At 43.7% G+C, this 27,982-nt stretch overlaps 2 protein-coding genes across 20 annotated transcripts in view; one reads left to right on the top strand and one right to left on the bottom strand.

Moving 5' to 3' along the window:
- The window catches only part of AP2A2 (adaptor related protein complex 2 subunit alpha 2), a 58,345-nt gene extending 36,133 nt beyond the window's left edge, over positions 1-22,212 (bottom strand). For 3 of the 5 annotated variants that reach the window (XM_081202771.1, XM_081202772.1, XM_081202770.1), the window contains exons 1-2: positions 22,014-22,211; positions 6,187-6,255 (exon numbers count right to left, since the gene is read on the bottom strand). In XM_081202771.1, the coding sequence (XP_081058897.1) occupies positions 6,187-6,255; positions 22,014-22,080 (136 nt within the window). In that variant the 5' untranslated portion in view covers positions 22,081-22,211. Of the gene's footprint in view, positions 1-6,186; positions 6,256-22,013 lie in introns of all 5 variants that reach the window. The other 2 variants (XM_081202773.1, XM_081202769.1) reach the window with 2 other exon arrangements.
- Positions 22,213-24,839: 2,627 nt separating this feature from the next.
- The window catches only part of CHID1 (chitinase domain containing 1), a 130,231-nt gene continuing 127,088 nt past the window's right edge, over positions 24,840-27,982 (top strand). For 12 of the 15 annotated variants that reach the window (XM_081203020.1, XM_081203025.1, XM_081203026.1 and 9 more), the window contains exons 1-2: positions 24,840-25,016; positions 26,864-27,046. In XM_081203020.1, the coding sequence (XP_081059146.1) occupies positions 27,044-27,046 (3 nt within the window). In that variant the 5' untranslated portion in view covers positions 24,840-25,016; positions 26,864-27,043. The remainder of the gene's footprint in view (positions 25,017-26,863; positions 27,047-27,982) is intronic. The other 3 variants (XM_081203015.1, XM_081203019.1, XM_081203024.1) reach the window with 2 other exon arrangements.

Here is a 27,982-nt window from a genome sequence, read left to right on the forward strand (position 1 = left end):
ACAATGACTGGGTCAAAGGAGACTTCCTTTTCTTGGAAAGGCTTTTGTTGAACTAGCAATGCTTTTTTACTCAACCAGAAGTTTGTGGATCCAATTTCTCCAAATCTGATGTATTCTGAAGCGTAGCCACTTGCAGAAACATACACGTAACAAGTAGAGTTGTGTTTGTTCAACAGGGGAATATGTCATCTCTCTCTATATATATATATGTGTGTAACTGAGGATCTTAGTTGACATTTCAAAGCACCTTGATTGACCTTTTATGAGCACTTAAAACTGACAAGAAAGCGGTCAGCGAAGGCATGCATATTATAAATTGTAAACATGATGAAACTTAACCAAACCTATAAAGAAAATTAAGGTTATCTTGTATTTGGACATAGTGCAGAATAAGACCATACCAGGTTAACACATACCAGTAGTTTACTTTACTATACAATATATAAAGATGAAGTTTTTCAGTGTGTGATGATGCTTAGCCAATTTGCCTCCATCACATGGAGAGCTACTGCTGGATTGTTGTATAAACAAGCATACTCGTGTTGACTGAGAGACTTAAGACAGTCAGGGGTTCAATTATCTCCAGGAATATCTCCTCCGCTGTGAAACGGTACCTCTCAGTTTGAAACTACCAGTTAGGCTCCACTGAAAACACCACCTTACACATTGCCCAGGCTGACCACCATGAAGTAGAAGGACTTTTTGGATGCAGTTTTGGAATGCCTTCCAGCCAGAAACCAGCATGGCTCTGTCACCCTCCTAGTATTTAATATGTTTATTTATTAATTTATTTCCTGCACCTCCTCCAGGGCAGCAGTGGCAAGTTAATACCTCACTCTTTTTTCTGTGCCTTTGGAAGTTGTTGACCTTCCATCCCCAGTTCTGATGCTCAAATATTTACTTACCAGTTTTGTTTCTACAGCTTACTTATTATATAGAACATGCATTTTGGAAATTATCTCCAAAGACAAGTTCTGTATCCAAGTCTTCAGTTTAGCATTGTGCATTGAACTAGACTAGGCAGGCACATGAGAGTCGCATACTAATGTCACAAAAATTGTTTTCAGATTTCCAAGTCCTGTTCCCAAAAGGTAAAGGACCCCTGACAGTTAAGTCCAGTCGCAGACAACTCTGGGGTTGCGACACTTATCTCACTTTACAGGCCAAGGGAGCCAGTGTTTGTCCTCAGACAGTTTTTCCAGGTCATGTGGCCAGCATGACTAAGCCGCTTCTGGCGCAACGGAACACTGAAACCACAGCAGTGCACGGAAATGCCGTTTACCTTCCCGGAGTGGTACCTATTTATCTACTTGCACTTTTTGGCGTGCTTTCAAACTGCTAGGTTGGCAGGGACCGAGCAACAGGAAATCACCCTGTCATGGGGATTTGAACCGCCGACCTTCTGATCGGCAAGCCCAAGAGGTTCAGTGGTTTAGACCACAGCACCACCCACGTCCCTGTTCCCAAGCAGGATGTATAAACTAGCATTTCTCATCCAATTAATGAGTTTGCTTTCAGGAATCACAGAAAGGCCTTTTCACTGACCCACTAGCAGGCATCCACGAAACCAGGGGTTTTCAACCAGTGTGCCAAGGCACCCTGGGGGTGCCACAGGCAACACTGGACTCTGACCCTAGTTCATTCCTTCCTTCCTCTGATACCCTCTCACATCACTGTCTCTTTCCGGCCACTAAGCCTGGGGGCATCCTCTTCCCAGGCCCGAAGGGGGGGAGGCAACTCTCGGGGGGGGGGGTCCAGAGACCAAGGATAGTGGTGACAGCTGTCCAAAGGGCTCCCAAGAAGGGGAGAGAGGAGAGGAGGCTGGGGAAACACTACACAAGTGAGGGTGTTCGGAAAGGGGCGAGGAGCTGCTGGCTCTGCAGGCAAGGGGTGACATAACTGGGCTTCTGAGGCTTGGAATGCATTTCCCCAGAGGGGAGCCACAGAACGAATGTAGTTGGTCAAGGGAGTTGTGGACTCAAAAAGGTTGAAAACCTCTGCCTGACTAAGCCAAGTTGGCCTTGTTCTTTACTGACACTGAATAAATTTAGAACTTTGAGCAGTGTCAGAAGAAAGAAGCAAAAGGCTCTACAATGGGAGGTAAAGTCAAGCCTTGAGACATATTCTACATTTAGGGATGGACATGTAGTCATGAAACAATGGGTGGGTGCTACAGTTCTCAGGATTCATTAGAGGAAGAATGTGTTTCAGGTGTATGGTATGCACTGCAGCCTAGCTTTTTCCTGAATGGGATGCAGTCATGGTGTTGTAAGCAAGGAAGGGGATATGCACTGCCATGGTCAGCTATTGTAGACCACTTCAGATATTATAACAACAACAACAACAACAATTTATTATTTATACCCCGCCCATCTGGCTGGGTTTCCCCAGCCACTCTGGGTGGCTTCCAACAAAACACTAAAATACGATAACCTATTAAAAATTAAAAGCTTCCCTAAACAGGGCTGCCTTCAGACATCTTCTAAAAGTTTGGTAGCTATTTTTCTCTTTGACATCTGATGGGAGGGCATTCCACAGGGTGGGTGCCACTACCGAGAAGGCCCTCTGCCTGGTTCCCTGTAACTTGGCTTCTCGTAGTGAGAGAACCGCCAGAAGGCCCTTGGCGCTGGACCTCAGTGTCAGGGCTGAACAATGGAGGCATATACCTTTTTTAAAAAATGTAAACAGTGTTGATGTGACAAGCAAGGGTTTGCGCGCACCTGTATCACAACGAAGCACCAGTCAGAAAACTGGGTGTGGCCCTAGGCCAACCCCAACCTCTCTCACCACCAAAGGAACACAAGTGAATAGCAGAGAACCTGCAGAAGCGACGCTGACACAAACCCCCACATATATTAAGTATAATAGAAACATCACCACCTGACCCCACCCATCTCCCCCCCTTCTTCCTAATGTCTCAACAAATAAAACTAATCTGTAAAAAAATGTTACTTGGGGGAAAAAGAGACAGAGAGAGAGAGAGAGAGACATTGCATATACTTTTGTAAACCAAGAAAATCTTTAATAAAAATACATTAAAAAGGGGGCGGGGAGAAAACTGGGCATGGCAGCGATAAAGTCCTGTGAAACAGCCCCTTGGTCAGACTACAAAGTCAGTAAGTCTGGGAAGTGGCTGCTGTATTTTCCAAGTCTTAGATTTGTTGTTTACTCACTATTGCTTTAAGGGCATAATTAACATTTTAAAACCAAATACATAAAGGCAACATCTGTGTTTGCATGGCTGAAATTGCTATATCTAATCCTTCACTTTAGGCAACTCGAGCCCAGTCTTATGGAACTGTTTAATAAAGCTATTTGCAGCAGTACAGGGCATAGTTTTCAAAGACCTTGTGTTGTCTTGAGTGATCTGCACCAACACAAGGCAAATCACTGATACAAATATACCCAACATCCAGATGATTACAGACACTCTAGCGCAATGGTGGCCAAACTTTGCCCTCCAGCTGTTTTGGGACTACAGTTCCCATCATCCCTGACCACTGGTCCTGTTAGCTAGGGATGGTGGTAGTTGTAGTCCAAAAACAGCTGGAGGGCCAAGTTTGGCCACCACTGCTCTAGTGGGACCAAAGTGTCTCATAAACAAGTACTGAAATGATTAAAATGTTCATTCATGCTGTTTGCCATATCCTGTATTAAATGAACACTACTCTCTGTTTTAGAGTATTATGTCAAGTATTACGTCAGCACTAATGTTTAACTGTCTTAGCAGAAACTGGGAAATGAAATAATGAATTTACACTAGTTTTGAAAGCATTCTAAAATGTCTGAAATAGACATCACACTATATAATGGTTGAGCATGACATCTAACATGGTACTTAATTGAGGCTTTTAATAATGCTTTTACAAATAATGGTTTAGTGTGATGAGTGAGCCTGGGGCTCACAGGATCCCCCTGCAGTATGGCTGCCCAGAGGATTTTGGAAGTTTTCATTTCTGATTTCCATTAACCACTGTTTATGTCATCTGAACCTAAACCATGGCTTGTTTAAAAACACGTCAGCATTGTAACTCATTGTTTGAAGCCAGTTTGTTTTAAACAAGCCAAAGTGAGTCTGCTCAGATGACCTAACCTGCTGTGGCTAAGAAGTAAACTTTGCTTCCGATCTCTACTCCTTGAAGTTTGGTGTCCTAACCAATTTGACAAGTTATCAAAAAGGTCTCTGCTCTCAGCTGAACTCATAAGGCAAGAATTTAGTCCAGAGACATCCAATGCAACACCCTCCAGATGTTGTTGGATTCCAACTCCCATCAGCCAGAGCTGGCATGATCAGATGTCAGAGATGATGGGAGCTTAAGCCCACAACATACAGAGGGAACCACATTAGCTGCACTTGATTGAGGTCATCATTCTTGAAATATTTTATGAAGCAGCACTGTTGAGCAGCGCTGACTCCCTTAGAATCTTTACTTACCCAGGACTCGTCTCTCGACATGCAGGACTTCATCTGCTTATGTGTACAGGGAGTTAGGATGACATATTCTAACAAGCTAGCTCTATGTAAACAATCTAAATGACATGATGGAAGAAGGCCAATTAGCCACTAGAAGTGGCAGCAGATTTCCAATATACATTTAATTTGGATGCTGCCTATGAATCCCAAAGGACACAGGTTTCCGGTAGTACTGATCAGTACAGCTGTCCATAATTATACCCGGGTGCACTGGAGTGTATGGGGGTTTTTTAACTCCGCATGCATGTCTTTCTGTCCATAAAAGACAGCTCTAAAGGTTGTGGCCAAAACTGCATGTTCAGATCAGACCCTTGTTAATTTCTATATTGGAGCATGGTGGCAAAAAAAATTGTAATGCCACTATTCTACCAATACAATGCAGATACCCAAGATTTCAAATACTGGCAGACATCTTTGTTCAGCCCAGGCTGCCAGGAAATGGCTTGTTCACTTCTAATGGAGCAGAGATCAGCATTCTTTTATAAGAAGGGCAACACCTAATCCAGCAGATAGTAGCATCTGCACCAGGAGACAAACCATTATCGTCTTTTCCAAGCAGTGTTTTTAGGAAATGTTTTCTTATCACAGGACAGTGAAGACACTGCACCACATGGCCTATCTTCTACAAAAAAAAACCCACAAACCCACAGCAAAACTTGGTTGTATTACTGCTGTGTCATTTATTACACTGGAGTTTGTTTTTAATAATTGGCATTGCTGGTTTTTTAAGGCTTCATTGTGAGCCACTTTGGACAGCATTTAGCTGCAGAAGAAGGTAAAAGTATGTAATTAAAAAGAAGTGCAAAATATACCTCCAAACTTACTGAAATAAAATGGTCGGTTGAATTGGACAGTGTTCAAAAAGCCAGAAGACATTTCTAGAAATCACTATGGATAGAAATCAGAATATGCTGCAACAACCAGCAGTTAAATAGAAAGAAATACATATTTAACATTTTTTGGCCTTTATGATGAGATCTGAAGGTTTTGCTTATTGGGCAGAAAAGTAACACAGGAGTGTTTAACTGGAGGCAAGTTGAGCTCTCAGCAGGAAGTATGTAATGATCAACTACTTTGGGATTACAAAACAGTTTACCGTATTTAATTCACATGTCAGCTTCTGACTATTGAGAATCATTACTCTGAACCTTTCTATTCAAGCCCCATAGTAACTGAGGTAAGAGATATCTGCAGGGCCTGCGCAGACATCCAGTAACACAAGCCTATGGAGCATTCATCTCCACATCTCCATGTAAACTGTTAGGAAAGCTTATTACACTTTCAAGCTAGAGGTATAAAAAAGAATTCCTGTATATTTTAGTTGCCCTAAACTTGCTTGTTTACTTATTTACAAGGTTGTAGTCAACTGCTCAGCACATGGATAACAGCATGTTCTTCAGTAATAAAGCCACAGTTCTGTTTGGAAACCAGTAAGACAATTCCATGCCTTTATCTTGAACAATATTCATAGTTTGGCAACCACCGGAAACTATCTGAATCACATTTCCTGGTCAAAAATCTGTTTGATCAGAGGTGGTAGCAGGACAGAAGACTAGATCACCCTTGTGATCCCTTCCAACTTGATTATTCTAAATGCCTATGTGAGTCTGGACCCTTGTTCTTCATTTGTTTGTGCTCTTGTATCACTTTATTCACGAAAATAAATTCTTGTTTTGAACAGATAGCACTGCAACAATGTACCAGTTACTTACCTTTAAACTTTGACCGAATGTTTGCCAATTCTTTGTTTATTCTTTTTATCTCAGCTTCTTTGCTTTTACCTGAAAATACACAGAAAGAACCCAGTTCAAAGTATGGTATTTTTAAAAACAGCTTTCTTTTGTTCCTACAATACTACATACATGACTCATTGAAAGACTCATAAATTAAAACCCCAAAGATATTCTGCTGAACAACAAGCATGGAAAGCCCTTTTTTGGGATATAAGTAGGGGAATCCTTTTTTATGCACACAAATATGTTAGTTCTTGTCCAAAGTGACTAAACACAAGATTTCTGAAGAGGCAGGTGCAGCAGAGGCAAGGCAGCAGCATGGGCCAACTTTGAAAGAATAACATCATTGTTACTTGATGACAGAATTGCCAAAGATGACTTGAAGTATTTTTACATCTAAACACTCATTCCAGCTATGATCTAGGGGGCAGAATGTCATCTGACAACATGAGCCAATCAAGAGGAATCAGCTGTTATGCAAAGAGCCATGGAATGAGGCATATCATCTCTCTTCATGCTCATGCACAAAACAAAGAAGTGTTAGCATGCAGGTGTAACAGAGGAGCACCATGCCATGTAGGATGACAAGTATGCAGGTGTGGAAGGCAGACTTCCCACCATACAGACTGGATCCCCAAGGACCAAGAGCGTCCCCTTGGCATGCCTAAAATGCAATGGGTGACCAATGAGGCATGCACACAAAGTCAATAAAATACCCATGACAGAAAGGAAATGTGTCTACTCATGGAGAACTGACAAAAGGGGAAGAGAATCAAGTCACTGCCCCAACATAGTGGGCAGTCACTATTGCACTATTTTAATGGAATAATCCCATTAAAAGCAGTAAAAATATTTTCATAAATCCTAGCAGTGCAGTCCTACTTAATTAAACCATTAAAAAAATATTTGTCAATAATAGGTATCTCCAACTAATCAGGCGGCAGATTTTAAAATTAAAGGTACAATGGTACCTTGGTTCTCAAATGCCTTGGTATTCAAACACCTTGGTTCCCAAACGCCAAAAACCCAGAAGTAAGTGTTCTGGTTTTTGAATGTTTTTCGGAAGCCGAACATCTGATGTGGTTGTCGGCTATTGTTTCCAGGGCACCTGCACCAATCAGAAGCTGTGCCTTGGTTTTCGAACATTTTGGAAGTCAAATGAACTTCTGGAACGGATTAAGTTTGGCGCTTTTGTTTTTGCTATTTATTTTGCGATTTTTTGTTTTTGAGGCTTTTTCGGTTAATTTGTTTTTGTGACTGTGTGGAACCGAGTCCAGCTACTGATTGATTGACTGTGTGACTGCGGAAATGGATAAAGCCCCCCCCCCCCATCCAAACAATGACTATCATCAGTGCAGGTAAGAAAAAAATAATTTTGATTTTTATCATCTACAATACTGTCTTATTTATTTTATAGTACAGTACATTCATTATTGCTTTCATTTTATGGATCAATTGTCTCGTTAGATAGTAAAATTCATGTTAAATTGCTGTTTTAGGGGTTGTTTTTAAGAGTCTGGAATGGATTAATCTGTTTTGCATTACTTTCTATGGGAAAGTGCGGAACGGATTTCCAGAACAGATTAAGTTTGAGAACCAAGATACCACTGCACTTACAAAAGCTACAGATGTGACAAGCATCTTCTAAAGAGATGCGTACCTTCCTTGTGCGCAAGAGGGCGGAGGATACCTCTTGCAAAATTAGGACTGCTATAGCACTTGGCCATCGTCTAAAGCAGTGGTTCCCAATTAGGGAGCTACCATAGATACACCAACATTGTCCAAAGTAGGGGGCCTATGGCTTGGCTTTTGAAAAACAGGGGGTTCACAGCAATTGGGAACCACTGATCTAAAGAACAAAGAGTTGTGCCACTCCTTGCTCAATTTTGGACATTACATCCTACCCACTGCATGCCCCCCACAAAGGTTGATCCTGGACTCTCAGGATCAGTATGTGGTAGGGCACCCAGGGTAGCAGGAGGTGATGGGAACTGGGTGCTCCTCCTTGTGCAAATGGAAGGATTTTCCTGCCAGCACAAAGCCATCACTCAATGCATCTCAACGTCAGCCTCTCTATAAACTATTGTCAGTTCTCTCCTGTGCAATTTAATCAGATAATCAGCTAAGCTTTCTTTAATTGGTTGACAGATGCAATAAATACATAATTCTTAGAATTTGCATAAGAACCAGATGGGAAACATTAAGTCAGGTATTTATGCCATTTACCCTCGGCATATTTAGTCGTTCTGCCCCTCATTTCCCCACATTACCATGAAAGGGAAACAAAAATGCTATGCCACTAACTATCGTCTCCCTTCCCTACCGTCCTTCAAACCCTGAAAACAGGGTTAACCCTGATTAACAGAAGACTTCCTTTGAAAAGTCATTTAGATAGATAGGAACATCCAGCAACCCTCTTTCTACAATGTTGCCAGAATCAGCCAAGTTAGATATACAATTAAAAGGCATCATTGTATTCACTTTCACAAAATTGGGGCGGGGGGCGGGCGGACACCAAAACACTCAAGTTCTTGTAAGCCACAGCAAATTCCTCAAAATGCAGTTCCAACTTTTAAAGTATCTGAAGATGCAAATAAAGCCAGAGCATCTCTGGCTTTGTGTGTTCATAGTGAGATTCATCACTTGAAGGCATCATGTTCACTATTAATTTCTAAGTCATCCAAATCAGCAAGAATCGATCAGGAGTGGGCAGAAGTAGATCTCTAGGTGATCTGAGGAACATTGGTAAACAACTGGGAGGTAGGAGGAGAAAGGAGAGAGAAGATTTTTGTGTGTAAAGACTGTGAGCTCCCTTCCATTCTGGTATTCAAAACAAATTCTAAAGCCCAAAATTTTTAGCTCTACAGGTATGTCTTTTGCAGGGGCTCAAATTAGAGGATCTGAAGTAAAATAAAAATATAAAATAAATATAAAATCAGTGGATCCTGAAACATAAAGCCTGCCCACCTTAGGGTTTTCCATAATATATGGGGGGGATATATCTGGAAAAATATGGGAAATATATTTGGCACATCCACAAACCTTGGGGTCCTCTCTTATGGCTACCTAAGAAATATCACTCACAAGTCTAAATATTGACAGAAGAGGGAATGGTGAAGCAGGGATGAGGGGCCAAACTGTTGCATCCCATCCCTGAGAATCACCTTCATGGGAAAGGTTTTGCGAGAAGGTTTCTTCCCACCCACTTTAAAGTCCTTTTGGCAATGCTTCATAGCACAAACCAGTCACTGCATGCACACACAAAGAAACACAAAACAGAAAAAAACAGGTCCTTCCAACCAAATCTGGCTCTTGCAGCTATTAAACACAGCACTTCCTCCAATTCCAATTCATGTAGTACACAAGTGATAACCCCAACTTTCTTCTTTATTCAAGCCTACTTTGTTAATTTTAGAAATAACATTCTCCGAAGTCTGATCGACAAGTCATTCCCTCACGCCTTTGTGGTTTATTTTGCCTTATTTGTTCTCAGCAGCAGAGGATTATCTTTGTGATGTGCTCCCTGCAGATTACTGCACCACAGAGCTTCCTCTTGTTTTTGTTACAGATGGCCAATCCCTTTTTAACAACAAGCTAATAAGTGTGGAGAAATTCATGACAGCTCAGTTCAGCCAAAATTCAGTCCTGCAAGGCTGCAGGGGGAAAAAATAAAAATAAAGCTACCAGGTTTACAGTGGAGCTATACTTCCCTCTCTCCTTTTTTAAAAAAATGCACTTGCCCTTGGAGGGTTCTCTTTTTTGCACAATTAACTTCAAATGATATGTTCAACCAAGCCTTGGAGGGGGAAAGCTATTTTTAAGACCACAGGCCCCTGGGAAGGTGTTCACAGCGCTGGCCACTGGTACTGTTCTGGGTCACTTAGTGGCCCAGAACACAAGTGAAAAATCAGTGTGATATACAAGCCCACCTTTCCAGATTGCCACAAACACCACAACACACACGCACAGTTCCCATCAATGTCACTTGCTTAGAGTGAAGTGTGTCTGTTGGCATATGAAAACTCCAGTGTTTCCTGACAGTACCAATTCCTGATGTTCTTGCTGTTTATTCATCATTCTAGTGGTGAGTATCAAGCAGAGGGAAATATGGCAACAGTGTAGGGGTGGGTCATTGTGGAAGGTGGAATTTCAATGGTTTGTGCCTTGTTCCCTTCTCCAGCCCCTTTCCCAAGAGCAGATTCCACTGTGCTCCCCTACACTGGTGGTTCTGAATTCCCGCTTGGTCCATATTAAGATCTCACTCATCCATGACTTGGGGATGAGGGAACTGGCCTGGCGTGCACTTCTGAGATCTGAGTGGATAAAGTGGGCAGAGCTGAACTGACTTAGCTTTGCCTACCCGGCCCCCACTCCACTAGGCTGTCTCAGCTGGTCACTGGCCCAACACACAGAGCAGGACGTAACATGGATTCGGTCTCAGAGGATGAGGGGTGTGGTCTGAATACAGCAGGGTTGTATAAACCAATTGTCATGATCAGACCACTTCCTATGGAGGTTTGGGAAGAAAACTCTGCAGGGATGCCAGGTGGGGTGGGATGACTATTTGGTTGGCTTACTGCTGGAGACTTTTGGAATCCAGAAAATTCCTAAATGCTCAGAGGTTTATTCAGAAGATAAGAGCTGGGTCAGTTGCCCAAGAGAGGTTGCCAAAAACTCCTATTTGTAACAGGGCTTCCCAGACAGATTAACAGTATCTTATTCCTCTTTGGGTGGGGGGTGCTTTTATATGCAATATTTTATTGCTATGTTACCTAGTAATGCTATTATTATTATTATTATTATTATTATTATTATTATTATTCCTGGCCATCTGGTTGTGTTTCCCCAACCACTCTGTGGTCTATAAGTATTTAATATAAATAAAATGTTGTATTGTTTTAATATGCTGAATGCCACTTTAGTGTTTTCCTCTAAATGAAAATTAAATAGCAGAAATGAAAAATATAAATATAACAAACCAGTTATAACATGGCAAAAGCCACAAAAACTGCAGTATGTGCTAGTCATAAAACACTGCAAAACTGTTTAGTGACTTCCCATCCAGAACCGAGAGGCAACAACAAAACTGCCAGAATTCAGGCCAAGTCTAGCAAGAGGGTTAAAAAAAAGCTAAGTCAATCCACTTCAGGAGATCAACCTAACAAGAAGAGAATGCTGACTAAATGGCTTCCCCAGTATAAATATTTAGTTTTGCTGCCCTTCGTACCAGGTCAAGGGTAGCATCCGATCAAACAAGATCAAAGAAAAACCATGGTGCATTTAGAGCTAGAATTAGCTCACTAGCGGAGGGTATGTAGTTAAAATGTCCCAAAATTCTACTGAATAGTATGGTTGCATCACTCCTACAAAGCGCTCTGCTCTCCAATACTGAATAAAGAAAACCCGGTTCTGTACAAGTTTATGATCTTATGTATATTCTCTATTCTTACCAAGTACCATTTATCCTTTTTACCATATTTTAAGGCATTGCTTACTTGTATGAAGTGTTTTGTCCTTCCATCATGTCACTATAGCTATTTTTCTTACACACCATAGGTTCCTCACAAAACACACTATTTTCATTTATATTATTCTTTATTAAATTTGTAAACCACCCTTCATCCAGAGAGCACAGGGCGGTTCATAACATAAAAATACAAAAAGAGAACACAAAATACATAGTAAAACAAAAACAAACCAATATCCAACCTCCCATTTAAAAGGGCATAGAAAGTTAATTAGTCAAAGGGCTAGTTATAGAGAAACATTTTCACCTAGCACCTAAGGTGAGCCTCCCTGGGGAGAGCATTCCACAAACAGGGAGCCACCACAGAAAAAGCCCATTCTTATGTTGTCACCCTCCAGACCCCTCACAAAGAGACAAAGGAAAAAGGGTCTCAAATGATGATCACAGGTCCCAGGTTGGTTCATATGGGGTGAGGCAGTTCTTGAGGTATTGTGGTCCTGAGCTGTTTGACAACAGAAGTTAGGCTGTCCCTGTCCAGAGAGGGACGCAGCTGGGCCACCAGCCAAAGCTGATGGAAGGCACTCTGCACCACTGAGGCCACCTGAACCTCAAGCAGGGAATCACCCACTAACAGCACCTCAGTCTTATCTAGATTGAATTTCAGTTGGTTGGCTCTCATTCAGTCCATTACCAAGGCAAGACAGCAGTCCAGCACATTCACTGCCACACCAGCAGATATAAAGGAGAAGTAGAGCTGTGTGTCATCAGTAAATTGCTGACAATGTACTCCAAAATTACAGATAATCCCACTCAGCAGCTTTATGTACATGTTAAACAGCATAGAGGATAAAATCAAATCCTGAGGAACCCCACATTGAAGGCTCCATGGGGGCAGAAGAGCACTCTCCAGGCATCACCCTGTGGAAACAAGCATACAAGCAGGACCAGAATCACCATAAAGGATTTAGTGCTCCATAAGGATACCATGGTTGATAGTATTGAAAGCCGCTGAGAGGTCAAGGGGAATGAACAGGGGCACATTTCCCCTGTGTCTCTCCCAACAGACATCATCATACAAGGGCTACAAAAGCAGTTTCTGTGCCAAATCTCGGCCTAAACCCCAACTGAAACAGACCTACAAAATCAGGTTCCCACAAGAACATCTGGATCTGGTCCACCCACTCAAGAACCGTGCTCCAAAAGAGGAAATTGGCCATGGACCAGTAATTCCATAGATTTTCTGGATCCAGGGAGGATTTCTTGAGGAGTGATTTTACTACAGCCTCCTTCAAGCAGTCAAGAACCACCCTTTCTTGCAGGGAAGCATTAATCACCGCCCTGACCCAACCAGCTGTCCCTTCTCTGGTAGTTTTTATGAGCCAAGAGGGGCAAGGGTCCAGAACGCAAGTCGTCATCCAGACAGATCCAAGCAGCTTGTTCACATCTTCAAGCCTTACCAACTAAAACTCATCCAACGCAACAGGACTAGACAGTGCTCTAAACACCCCTTGAGGTTCAGTTGCTGTAATAATGGAATCAAGATCCTGGTGGATGCAAGCAATTTTATTCTCAAAACACTTTGCAAACAACTCACAGTGAGATACCATCAGTTCTGCAACCTCCTTCAGGCCAGACTGTAAGAGGCCCCACACTACCCAGAAAAGCTGCACCACATGGCACAATGAGGATGCAATAAAGGAAGCAAAGTATGCCTTCTTTGCTGCCTCCACTGCCACTAGAAGGCTCAATGATGAGCCCTCAGTAATGTTCGATTGCATTTGAACAGAGCTTTCTTCCACTCATGTTCGAACCACCTCCCAGCTTGTTTCCTCGCCCTAAGCTCTGGAATATACCAGGAAGCCAAGTAGGCTCCACAAAATGGAAGAGGGAGCTCAGGAACATTGTGTCAACACCCATTCCCATGTTCCAGAGGTCAGCCAGAGCTTCAACAGGAACGCTCTGGAAAATCCCCCAAAGCTGTCTGGAAACCCATTGGCTCTATCACTCTGAGAGTGGACTATCCTAATAGGTCTCCTGCCTCTGTAGAGGGGGAAAGGTGCTGAAAGCCAAAATCTCAACAGGACGTGATCCAACCATGACAAGGGACGAGTGTCAATATCCCCCTCTTTCATATTATTCTCTTCCTACCCAGTTAAGGATACAAAGTCTTGTATGTGGCCTGCCACATGCGTTGGGCCAGTGACTTGTTGAGACAGCCCCATGGTCATGGTGTCAGCCATGAAATCCTGAGCCACCCCAGAGCCAGTCGTCTTCAAAACCAGCTGTCTGAGTCCCGATTGCTCAATAGTGATAAACTGGTGCATAATCTATGTTTTCCATATATCCAAAATGCCTCATTTACTGAGCTACCCGTTTTAGCCACAAACTTACTTTATTAAAATTGCTTTTTAATGGAGCAAGGCAGGGAGAAAAACACTGAAACCAATCATTGACTGTTGTTGCTTTGGCTGCTTCAAAGAGAATATAATTTGGGAGTAGAAGAGAGGAAAGGAAGATACCTTTCTGGAGCAACATCCATGTTTATGGTAATACTACTTGACAAAACACATTTACTTAAACATATCACACAGATGCCAGTCAAGTAAAAATCTTTCGGTTGTACGTACACACAAAGTTTGATTTAATTACCACTTCTAAGGTGGCCTATTTAATAAGGATGTAGATGCAAGATCAGAAATAAGCAAAGTAGCTGATATAGAACAAAATACTTGACAGTCTACAACCACATACATTTTCCCTCCATAAGGATTTGGCAACTCAGTAGTGCAAATACAATCAGCTGCAAAAGGGCAGTGGAATCAAGCCTTCACATAGCTAGATAATGACCATATTCAATAGTAGCCAATGACTTATAACACCCTGTTTACTGTAAAAAGAGAGGAAGAGTTCATCATGTTGCTTTTCAACTTGAATACATTACGTCTAGGATCCAGAGAGTTTCTTGCTTGACCAAAAGCCACCCCTCCATTTCTGCCAGTTCTCCGTTGTCCCATAATCTCAGGAGCTGCTTTTCAAGGAGACACAACTAAATGCAGTACAAAGATAGGGCAGAATACCCCATTGCAGAACTATCTTAACGCATCACTGGATCCCCTAACTGCAGGATTCCATTTATACCTCACTCCTCCAAAACATGAGGCAACTTACAAATTTCATATTAAAAAAAATACACACACAAACAAACAACTGCAATGAAGATAGCAGCAACATACAATTTCAGAAGCAATCCAGCAAAATTAAAGCATTTGACAGCACAACACTATACAGTCAGAGTTCAACGGTACTTACTTTCAGGAAAGTGGGAATAGAAACACCACCTACATTCCATTTAAATCAAGAGGCTTATTTGGACAGACTACACCCAATCAAAGTATCCCAATTCCTCAGGAGCAGATTTAAAGTGATAGGCCTTACATTGCTCCCCCCCCCCAAAAAAAAAATCTATAAAGAGATGTGTATTGAAGTACCTCCTTAGGAGTAAGAAAAAGGCCCTCCCTCCTCCTTTCATCTTTTGCCATGTATAAATCAAGATGGAAGAGGAAAACTGAAAAACTATTTTGTACTAATCTTATACCATCCTCCCAACTCCCAGCAGCCACATCTTTCATCGAGGGATAGCGTTTCTGCCTTTTGTGTTTTCCAACAATTTGCTGGACAGCTGAGAATGTTGCTTGCCACCATCACCCTACCACCAACTTTTTAATTTAATTTTTAACATAGTGACATTGAACAATACTTATGTTCTGGCAGGCCTTGTTTGCTTTAGTGCAGGCATGGCCAAACTTGGCCCTCCAGATGTTTTAGGACTACAACTCCCATCATCCCTAACAGAACCAGTGGTCAGGGATGATGGGAATGGTAGTCCCAAAACATCTGGAGGGCCACGTTTGGCCACGCCTGCTTTAGCATAACCAATCAGCACTTTGGGGAGCTCCTTCTCCAGCAAGGAAGCTGCTAATGCTCAAGGAGGCAATTTACCAAAGCTTGCAGTAAGGAATTGTACAAACGTGACATGGCTACCTGAAAGGAATAAGTCATATTCGTTGCATTATTGTCCCACACAACATACAGAAATACAGGGCCTTGGATTGGACCAAGTGTTTTGTTTTAACGTCATCAGTACTGATGATGGCTCCACTTGGAACTTTACAGCACTATGCCTTGAAGAGTTTGCAAGGGGTTCATCTGATTTCTATCCCCAGCCATGGCCATTTCCAAGTAGAGCCACTGCAAGAATCAAACAAAGTATAGAAAAGGAGAAGAAAAGTATGCACAGAGAGCCCAAGTATACGTACATACAAATTATGGAAGGGGGCTATTTGATTTGAGTTTTCTACAGATAATAATAATACCTTTATTGTCAACGTACAACCTGTGTACAATGAAATTAACCGAGCCTCCCTCCTCCCCACACAAACACTCACTCTCATTGCACTCTGTGTGCTTGTCACACAACACACCAACCCCGAAAGTCAATTGCACTATATTATTTTCCGTTCAGCAGTCTAACAGCCCACGGATAGAAACTGTTTTTTAGCCTGTTGGTATGACTGATTATACTTCTTTATCTCCTGCGCGAGGGTAGAAGATTAAAGAGGTGCTGGCCAGGGTGAGAATCGTCCCTGAGAATTTGTCTCCCTCTCCTAAGGCAACAATCCCTTGCGATGTCATCTAGTGGGCTCAGGGAACAGCCCATGATATCATGTGCTGTGTTCACCACCCTCTGTAAAGACTTTCTGTCCATGGCTGTCAAGCCAACGTACCACACTGTGATACAATATGAGAGGACACTTTCTATTGTGGACCAGTAGAAGGAGGTCATCAATTGTTTAACATTGTTCTTTCGCAGGACGCTGAGAAAATGGAGTCTCTACTGGGCCTTCCTAACCACCTGAGTTATATTGTTTTTCCAAGTGAGGTCTTCACTAAGGTAAACTCTCAGGAATTTAAAGGAAGAGACTCTCTCCACACACACACACCGATATACAATGGGGCTAGTTCCCCTCTCTTCCTCAGATGGAGGCAACTTTGAGGAAGACACACTTTAACCAACAGCACATCAGTGAAGTTATTCTTGTGCTACTCTCTTTTTTGCATGGGCCACAAGGGTAGAGCACTTCAACAAACAGGTTTTGCAGAGGCATGCCTCTTTCACTGACAGGCAGATAAAACCATACAGCATTCTCTCCCCATACTCAACATTCAGAAACACTGTGGGCAAAGCAGGAACAGACAGAAATCAGAGTGTCAAACATACATTTTACAACTTCAGCCGATTTGCCAACTGTGCTCTGATTTGGAGAGGTTGGACCTAGGCCCAGACATCTGTGCCCTTTGGTGCAGATTACCAAGATGCAATCTGTGTAGGGCTACTTAAGGCCAACCTGGAAAAAGTCAACTGGCCCAGAATGCACCTACTAGAGTTCTTGTAGGGAGTGGGAGATCAGTGCATATTATTCTAATCCTTTATCAATTTGCACCAATTATTCACAAAAGCTGGATTGGACCTGCCAATGCATCATGGGAGCCTTACAGAGAAGTCTCTAAGGGAAGACATCATAAGCAGTGGTGCCTAGTGAGTGCTGCAACTTCAGGTACTACAGTGTTTAGAGAAAAAGCTGGGTTCTGAATAAGGTTTCTTTGGAATATTCCCAGACTTCCTACTGAGAACAACTGCTGCCCCACTCTGTATGAGCACCATTAACAGAAAGGCAAGGTAATGCCATCAAGTTTTAACAACAAGGTTACTTTACCTACCCTTTTAGGGATAATCAGAGGCCCAAGACAGGTGTAAAATTATTAGTTTCCAATAGTTTTATACCACCCAAAGCTGGAAACACTATAAAGCTGCCTTCAGCTCCTCCTCTAACCAGCACTTGTGCCCTATGATAGATGTCTACTGCATAAGCAATAGTTACCCTGGTATGTCAGGTAAAAAGGCAGGAAGATAATTCAGAATTCGCCACAGACATAGCAGAGCCTCAGATGTTACAAACAAGCATTGCCAGCCTTCTCTGCAGTCAGCTGGAAGTGCTTAATTATGGTGTGCAGAAGGTGCCCACAGTGACAAAGAAGTGTGTATGGAACAATGTGGAATTAATTGTGTGCCTTGATCAACAGGGGATATCATTTCAGGACGTCAGCCACCAAATCCTTGATTATATAAACACATCACTGAGTACATGGAGTGGTTTGTTTTCCGCTTGCAAAACCCATCCGTGTTGCTGAAATTAGCTGAACTGAAAGTCAAAGCAACACAAGAAAAAGCCGTTTTCTGTTTAAGACAAACATTTCCCCCCTCTTTTATATTATGCCCATCACCACATTGGACTGCAGCATTAATCGCAAGCCTCAGCGTATTACACATTTTTAATATCATTAATAACATCTAGATTTAATAGAGATACTGTACTTAGTATATTGGTTATATATTCCACAAAGGCATGAAGCAAGAGCTTGGAACATGCTGCTTATATGCACATCAATTACAAGCATCCTTTCCAGAGGAAAAGACTCTGTGGATATAAAGGCCTTGACCTAGCATTGAGAAGGCCATCAAGATAGCACCAGGTGAATCCCTCTGGGGAGGCAGATATAAAACCAGGGCATCACTACCAAGAATGTCCTCTCCTGTAGCAGTGCCCTCCACACTTCCATTTAGAAGGGATGCTTGGAGCAGGGCCTCAGGAACTTCAGGAATGAGTGGATTACATATAGCTACTGAAGTTGACTAGCAGGAACAGAAATGAAGAAGCAGGTTCAGTAGGAGAAAGGTATGTTCAGATGTTCGGGTTACAGACGCCTCAGGTTACAGGCTCCGCTAACCCAGAAATATTACCTCGAGTTACGAACTTTGCTTCAGGATGAGAACAGAAATCGTGCAGCAGCGGCGCAGCCGCAGAAGCAGGAGGCCCCATTAGCTAAAGTGGTGCTTCATGTTAAGAACAGTTTCAGGTTAAGAACAGACCTCAAGAACGAATTAAGTTCTTAACCCGAGGTACCACTGTATTTAAAAATAAAAGCCCACAAAAATTTGTCCTCTCCCAGTTTACAATCACTGCAGGTTATTATTTTTACTGCTTCCCATCACATAGGTGCAGTGTGATTTTTGTTGTGATCTAAAGGATATTTTAAATCAATACAAAAGATGGAAGACACAACCAATCTGACATTTTCCCTCCCCAGGCATTAAGTAGCTGAAATGTGCATTTTAAATGTTCTGCTTAAAGGATTGGGTTACTATAAACCTCTAAGCTTTTATTTTTATATGTTGGGGGCATGAAGGAATCTTACAGTTGAGCTAATCATATTGGATTCATGTCCTGCTGCTGCAATTTGACAGGCAGTGGTGAGTCAGACCATCAGATCTGCATAAAGTCAAAATTTAATGCCGATCCAGTGGTCTGACTCAACACTGCCTCTTCCCCTCTGCCTGTCAAAATACAGAACACAGGACATGGATCCCAGAAGATGAGCTTTATGTTATAAAACATTTCTTCAAGTAATCCCCCTCTGGGAAAAAACAAACTACTATACATGAAGAATTCATGTTGGCAACGTAAGCATTTTGATATTTTATTCCAATAGCTCAATATATTTCCACTTAGTATGCAGGATGAGAGACAATTTTCTCAACACATACACACAAAATATACAAGGAAGTTTCACTAAAGTCCTACTATGTCTGTTACATCTGCAGTTCAAGAGGAATTTCTTCCAAATAGGTATAACAAGCACTGCACTGACAAATGAAAATGCAGCGAAGCTGTGTATCAGGCTGGGCAGACAAGCGTCTTCAAACCGGGTATTTGGGCAATAGCTCTCAATTGTATTCTAGCACTAGAGCATAACCAACATCAATATGCTCAGTGACTGAAAGGTCACTTTTGAACAGTGGTTTCCCACAGCAACATTAGTATTTTTATTTTCTGCAGGTGATGGGTATGTTGATTCAGTGTGCCTAATACCCACAGTCAAATGGAAGCTGTGGCAAACTCTGTTACAGAAACAGCTAATATAAGTGGAATACAAGAATATTTAAAAATATATATATTGTGAACTGCCCTAATAATAATATATCAACTAGTAGTACATAGCTAGGCATCATTATGTGGCACTCCTGTGCTAGAAGTACTACTACTTTGAGATACTTCATGTTGTACATCCTGATTTGGCCTTAGGTTAATGGAGGAGCTGCCTTCTCTTGAAGCACCCTAGGAATCAAATCACCCCTTTTCGTCCAGGTTACTAAAAGATAACTCTAAGGTACCTGGACGCGGGTGGCGCTGTGGGTTAAACCACAGAGCCTAGGACCTGCCGATAAGAAGGTTGGCAGTTCAAATCCCCGCTACGGGGTGAGCTCCCGTTGCTCGACCCCTGCTCCTGCCAACCTAGCAGTTTGAAAGCATGTCAAAGTGCAAGAAGATAAATAGGTATCGCTCTGGCAGGAAGGTAAACGGCGTTTCCGTGCGCTGCTCTGGTTCGCTAGAAGTGGCTTAATCATCCAGGCCACATGACCCGGAAGCTGTACGCCGGCTCCCTCGGCCAATAAGGCAAGATGAGCGCCGCAACCCCAGAGTCGGTCACGACTGGACCTAATGGTCAGGGGTCCCTTTACCTTTACCTGGAGCCAGGTAACTTCTTTCTAGCAACAATAATATTTATACACAGATTTGTGCAGCATCAGTAATCTCTGACAGGCAACATACAGAATTTTCTCCTCAAAGTTGGAAATACTGTATCTGTGGAGTGTGTGCTGGCATACCTACACAAGGCCATTAGTATTCTTGAAACTGTTCTTAAGATTAACACTGGCCAGTTCACCAGTTTAGACAGGCCTCTCCAGCTTTGCTCTTAAGTATCTCCTGAAGACAGTGGCCACACTGCCAAAAGAAGATTAGGACGCAGCAGGGAATTTGCAAAAACCTCAGATGACTGCAGGCTTATCTAGACACAGAAACTGTACCAATTTAACTAACTTGCCTTCTAAATGCAATTCAGCCTGTGCCATTCCAACTGTTATTGTTTTGGAATTTAAGCAGTCATTTAGGCAACAAATGTGTTTGGGGAGCAGGCCAACTCAGCTACATTTGGTTATTCTAAAATGGATCACATTTCAGTAGGCCAGTGAAAGCTATTCAGTACACGTTTTCAGCACATACATATTGTAAGTGATTTAAAAAGCAAGAGATTCTAGCGTGTGGTGCTAGTGGCCATTTTTAGGGAGACTGCTTTTTTAAAAACCCACATTTTTGACAAGAGCTGGAACTAGAGAAGCGAAAGCTTCTCTTACTGTACCTGCCCGACTGCTTTGTGCTTTCCTGCACACAAGACACCACTAACAGGCATATTCATAATACTGGAGTAAGTTTCCTGGTTCATACATAGCCTTTGGGGGGGGGGGATACTTCCTTCCCTACACCAGCTGCCTTTTTCGCTTCCAATACTCATGTTTACCTCCATCCTACTGGTCCCAGTGCATTCCTTTCAGCGCCTCTCATACTTTCTCCCCACCCAAATTAGGAAACATTTGCACCTTTCCTTAGGACCCATTTTCCAGGATGTGAACTGGCACATAGCCTCGCTCCCTACACCTTTTATAAAGGCAGCCGACCGGCGAGACTGATTCAGCCCAGCCCAGATTTCCAAATCAAAATATACAGGATTAGCACCACCATAGCTCTAAGGCTATTTCAGAAACGACAACTAGGGATTTCCGTGAGCGTGCGAGCCAGCCAGCCAGCCAGCCAGCCAACCAGATCATTTTAAGGGAGAAGGGGATCCAGGATCTTGACCCCCACAATTCCTCCCCCCATCCCCCCATCCTGAACAGCCACGCTATCACATGCAAACAAGCTCCTTCACTCTCTTCTGCAAAGGATCCAAATGCCACTCTGCCTGACAGGCATGCCCTCATCTCCCCCCACCCCTCCACACACACACGTCCACAAGCCTTGTAAACAGGGCCCCTCCTTGCTGGAGGAATCCGAGTTCACGCCGCCCCAGCCCTACGGAGAAGGGACGCTGCTTCCCTTCCCTCCCCCCCCCCCCAGCCTTCCGCAATACTGAGCCGAGGAGCCCTTTCCTAGGAAAAGGAACCGCAAGTCACTCACTGCAAGACTCGGGTGAGCCGTGGAGTCCCCCGGGAGCCCCGCCCGACAGAGGCAGCCCCGGGCCCCCAGATACCTCCCCACCCCCCGCTTCTCCCCATAGCTAACGGCCCCTGCTCAAGTGACCTCCCTTTCCTCTCCCCACTACCAGCGCAACGGGGGACCCCCCCGCCCCCCTGTTCCTCCTCGACCGGGGCTGCCGCGCTTACAGTTCCTGATGTCGGAGATGAAGACGGCCAGCCCGCGCATCCCGTCCCCCTTCGACACAGCCGGCATCTTGGCGACAAAGCGAAGGCTCCCGCGGCCGCTGCTGCTGCTGCTGCTCCTGCTGCTGCTGCCACCGCCGCTACTCGCTCTGAGGACCTTTAGCCTCTGAAGCCACCTCTCCGCCCACGCCGCCGCCGCTCCTGAGCGCAAGCGCGGCGCTTCGGCTCCGTCGCCTCCCAGCGCAGCCCGACGGCTGCCAGACGGGGCCTCGAAGCGCTACCTCGTGTGCGGAGGAGGGAATGGGCGACGGGGGCCGCGGAGCCGGCGCAGCCTCAGGCAGAAAGGGCCCCGTGGAAATCCCGGGGGGTGTGGGATTTTCCCCAAAATTAGCTTGCGTAGGATGGAAAGATGCCGCACGTAGGCGTTGGCGCAATCTCGCGGGCGCGGACGGGGGCGCAATCTCACGCATGTCTACTCAAAAGTCAGACCCACAAATTTTTTAAAAGCAAACGCGTGTTCAAGTATTTCTACTCAGAAGTAAGCCTTACTGAGTCCAACGGGACTTACTCCCAGGAAAGGGAGAGAAGGGCCGCCTTACAGTGCAATCCTATATATGCCTACTCAGAAGTAAGGCCACTTGAGTTCAACAGGCTTATAATGCACGCACGTGAGGGATTCAGCAGGCAGGAGAAAGATAAGCTCTTAGCTTTTTACTGGCATTCAGCAGACAAACTGTCAAACCGACATCTGAAATTGCCCTTAGATATCTTGGGGTCAATGGGCAAATATTCCGAGCATTTGGGACTAGTGTGTAAGTCATTGCACAACAGAGGGAAGGCTGAGTCTTAGCAATAAGAGAAGTGTTTTGTTTTAATTAATGCATAACTAAAACAAAATTAGTCACTTTCATTTTAGTATTGCATTGACCAAAACTATTTTTTTAAATAAATTTATTTATACTTTTCAGATATATAAATCAGTGCTGCCCCCCACCTACAAATATTATTGAAAAGCATTGAAAGTACTCAACTGAGGTTCTGCCCCCCAAGCAGAAGCTTGTCCCTCACAATATCCTATTTACAGGGTATTTTTACCCTTGATTTCTCAAGAGAAGCTCAACAACTTTTATTTCCTACACTGCTATGAGACTGAAAGGAAAACTAGAATGAATGAATGAATGAATGAATGAATGCTCACTGCAAACACATTAGGTAGACCCTGTGGGCTTTGTTTGATGGTGATACCACTTACTGGGAATACCCAAAGTGGTTAGGGTAGGGCCACTGTAAACAGGGCCGTCTTTAGCATATGCGCCACTGGGGTGCAAAGGTCCACCCACTGCCCCCAATTTGGGGGAGCAGGTCAAAGTTGTTGAGGTTTTAAGGAGGGAAAAATCAAAAACTGCTAACATGAAAAAATAAAAAGTGGCAGCGATAGCTCCATCTTCAGTTTTTGTGGTCATGCGAAAATGAAAGATACCACTAGGGTGTGCCACCGGATACATTGATTCTGCAACTTTTCCGCAAAAGAGAATGGAAATGACCCAGCAATTGACCGCGATCGACTGCCGCGGTTAAGAGCTTAGGTGGCTTCAGCGGCGGGCGCCTGGCGCCCCCCGGAATTCAGCATCCGGGTGCCCCGCACCCCTTACACCCTCAGGTAGAGATGGCCCTGACTGTAAAAACAATTACAGCCTTGCTTGGACATTGTAGCTGCTAATTCTGTGTGGGGAGGGCATGATGCCCATTTCCTCTCTCCAGTGCCTCTCAATTTCCTCCTGCTACGTTTCCTTCCACAATGAGGCCCCTATTGAAGTCCGTCCTTTTACTTAGGAGCTGTTTTTATTTTTATTGCCATTTTAAAAAAAATTACATTTTAATGTCCTCCTTCCTCCAGTTTGTTGGCTTGCTTTCCTGCATCCCTGGTTTATTCCCCTTCCCTAGCTACTGTTGTTCCTGAACATTGATTTTCCATTGCTGGTCTTCTGTGAGTTGCCCTGTGATTCTGAGCAAGGAGCTGCCATGCCCAGGGTGAACATCACTACTTCTGACCACACACTGTGCTCCCAACTTTACCTCTCCTCTTGATTCCCCTCCCTCTGCCCACCATCTGTCATCAAGTCTCTCACTTTTAATCTAGCATCAGGACACTTGCTATTAGATGAAGTCTTCCTATGTACTTGGGTACACCATACCTTGCTTTCTGCCTCTGCCTCCAGGTGCTGTTCAACCCCTTGCTTCCTATAATCTCAAGGGTGGTGGAATCTGTGACTGTCCAGATGTTGTTGGGACTCTAGCTCCCATGAGCTCCAGCCCTGTGGTCAGGGATGATGAGAGTTGGAGTCAAGCAATGTCTAGAGGAGCACAGGGTCCTTCAAACTGCTACATCCACACTCAGCTGTCCATTTCAATATGAGAAACTGGTAGCTATTGTGCTCTACAGACTGTGGTTGATCATATTTGTAAGAGAAAGAAACAGTGCCCACATGCTCATGTATATACCCACTTAATTGACAAAGAAACTGTGCCCATCTGGTCTTATTTATTTTTGCCAACCACAATGTGTGAATGTGAGAGTAACATCTCCACATGTTGTTACTATGGGTGCTTGCTTCAGGCACCACAGCGTTCTTATGTCTGAAGAAAGGAGACTGGCTGTTAGGAACTTGTGCTGATGCTCCCCACCTGAGGGAAGTCTGGCAGACTGGCCACTGTGTCCTCAGTGATGATGTTGCTGGCTTGAAGACTGACCATTATGATCTCATAATGACATTGTTGGCCTGAAGACTGGTCATTGTGACCTTCTGCTGATGCAGCCCACCTGATGAAAGCAGACTGGCCTCTGTATTCTCATGCTGATACTAGTTGTGAAGACTAAGCACTGTGATGTGCTACTGATACAACTTGCCTAATGAAGAGAGACTGGCCAGTAAGGGAATGCAGGAGGGGAAAGCCTTGCTGAAGGCAAAACAATCTTGCTGAAAAAGGGGGCAATGATGTCTACAGGTGGGTTTGTTTGTTTTAATTTTAGGTTCTGCACTTCAGGACTAAAGAGGAGAAGCACAGAGACTTTGAAGAATGAGGGAAATGCAAATGCTTCTGAGGAATAAGCTGTACATGATCTAGAACATGGAAATGTGTAATTCCTCACATCCTCTCTACTTTTCTCCCATAACAAGCTGTATTATCGCATGCATTATCCCATAGATGAACATAGGCAGAAGTCCGGTGGAGGTTGGTCCTTAGGACAAATGGGGCACTGCCCCACCAAGATCGTTCTGTTCTTGGTCAGCCTCCACCTTCTTAGAATCATAGAATAGAATCATAGAATCATAGAGTTGGAATAGACCACAAGGGCCATCGAGTCCAACCCCCTGCCAAGCAGGAAACACCATCAGAGCACTCCTGACATATGGTTGTCAAGCCTCTGCTTAAAGACCTCCAAAGGAGACTCCACCACACTCCTTGGCAGCAAATTCCACTGTCAAACAGCTCTTACTGTCAGGAAGTTCTTCCTAATGTTTAGGTGGAATCTTCTTTCTTGTAGTTTGGATCCATTGCTCCGTGTCTGCTTCTCTGGAGCAGCAGAAAACAACCTTTCTCCCTCCTCTATATGACATCCTTTTATATATTTGAACATGGCTATCATATCACCCCTTAACCTCCTCTTCTCCAGGCTAAACATGCCCAGCTCCCTTAGCCGTTCCTCATAAGGCATCGTTTCCAGGCGTTTGACCATTTTGGTTGCCCTCCTCTGGACACGTTCCAGTTTGTCAGTGTCCTTCTTGAACTGTGGTGCCCAGAACTGGACACAGTACTCCAGGTGAGGTCTGACCAGAGCAGAATACAGTGGCACTATTACTTCCCTTGATCTAGATGCTATACTCCTATTGATGCAGCCCAGAATTGCATTGGCTGTTTTAGCTGCCACGTCACACTGTTGGCTCATGTCGAGTTTGTGGTCAACCAAGACTCCTAGATCCTTTTCACATGTACTGCTCTCAAGCCAGGTGTCACCCACCTTGTATTTGTGCCTCTCCTTTTTTTTGCCCAAGTGCAATGCTTTACATTTCTCCCTGTTAAAGTTCATCCTGTTTGTTTTGGCCCAATTCTCTAATCTTACTTGCATCCGGTCCAGGGAGGTAGCACTGGTTGTCAGTGTCCATCTTAATCTCAGTGTTGCCTCTTGCAGGGCAGCTTGTAAGCATATGTTCCCAAATATCTTTAAGATTTCCCCTTCAGACCATTCCACTGAACCCAAGAAAGTTGGAAGTGGAGCACGTGTGGACAGCATGCACAGGAACATTGGCTGGTATGCATGGGCTATGCCCTCTCACCACTGAAGAGGGCTATGGTTGCTTTTTGAATGCCAGGAACATGCACTTTCCCTGCAAGAGAAAAAATTATCTCAAGGGTGGATATCTTCATGTATCTCAACAATCTTGGTAACCATTGCACCAATGGTATTGAACCTGTGGCCCTCCAGATGTTTTTGGACTGCAGTTCTCATAATACCTGGTCATTGGCTATGCTGGCAGGGGCTGATGGGTGTCAGAGGCAGACAATATCTGGTGGGCTATTGGTTCAACACCCCTTGCAGTACAGGGAACCTGAGTAAAGTAAGAGTGAAGGTGCTCACAGGCCCTGAGCCATGATAGCATCAAGTACCCTGTCATCCTTAGAGTTCCACGCTGAGGCTAGCGAAAAGGAGACAAAGGGATCACTAAATATATACTGGTGCTTACCACTTAGGATACAACACAGGCAGCAAAATCAGGCCAGCGTATGGGGTGGAAATATTAAAAGAGAGAACGGGAAACAAAACACATAAGGTTCCCAACTTGTCACACCAGGAGGGCTCCTGTGCCTTGGACAACTGCCCAATAGACAGCCGAAAAACAAGCTCCAGTTCTATGTGAAGAATCCCATCACCTATTGGATGCATAAGCTGTCTGTCTATCAAGAAGCTAGCAAGGATACAAGAGCAAGTAGATTGGCAGCCCCTAAGAGGAACAACCAGCAGCATCCTGAACATGGTATGTGTGGCGTTCGCCCTCCTATGTGTGTGACATCATCCTGGGTTCATAGGGAAAGGGTTAACTAATTGTAAAATGACTAACCTATGGGAACCCAGGGGGCAGAGTTAACTGTGTATAAGGTTTAAGCACAGAGGGGTTTTTGAGTGAGTTAGAGTTAGAGTTGTTCAGAAGACAGTCTGGAGTTAGAAGAGACAGAGAAGTTAAGTCAGTGGGTTGGGCTAGTCTGGTGTGAGATAATTTGTTAAGAGGAGTCAGTCAAACAGTTGAGATAATCAGCCAGAAGGTATTAGGAAGGTATAGACCGGTAAAGAAACTAAAGTTAAGATACTGACAGGAATATTATCTGAGAAACCATAAACTTGTTAATGTTTGTAAAATAATATTTTTTTTAGTTCACTTTTAACAACTGACTGGACTCAGTGTTTTACCAGAGAGTAACTGGTTGGTGGCAGCAGGGAAGCAAGCACAGTGGTGGCACAGGGATCAGTAGACCGCTAAACGTCTGGGGACCCTGTGTCATCGCCACAGTATGGGAGATTAGCAGCTAAACCTAACAAATGCATATTATTGGTAGTTAGCATGAGAAGGGAGTAATGCCACAAAGCTGTATTGCTGACAGGCAGATATTCAAACCATAGAAATACAGTTGGTAGAGTTGGCTCAGTGTGATGTAATTTCTCCTCGCCTAAAGAGTAAGGAGCAGATAGTACTTCCTGTCCCTCTCTTTTCTCTCTTCCTTTGACCAGCATTGAATGCAGCCTTTGCTGTGAACCAATGCTTGATTATAAAGTAATTACATTTTATTTTTAAACCTACTTTACAAGTTGTTGCCTTATTCTTTGTTAAGCAGGGTAAGAAGCGGGAAGCCAGCTTACTTGGTTAGCTGGACTTGCACCAAAGGAGACTTGGCAGCCTAATTCCTAATTTTGCTGC

This window comes from Podarcis bocagei (assembly GCF_964188305.1).
Source record: "Podarcis bocagei genome assembly, chromosome: 1".
NCBI classification, from domain to species: domain Eukaryota; kingdom Metazoa; phylum Chordata; class Lepidosauria; order Squamata; family Lacertidae; genus Podarcis; species Podarcis bocagei.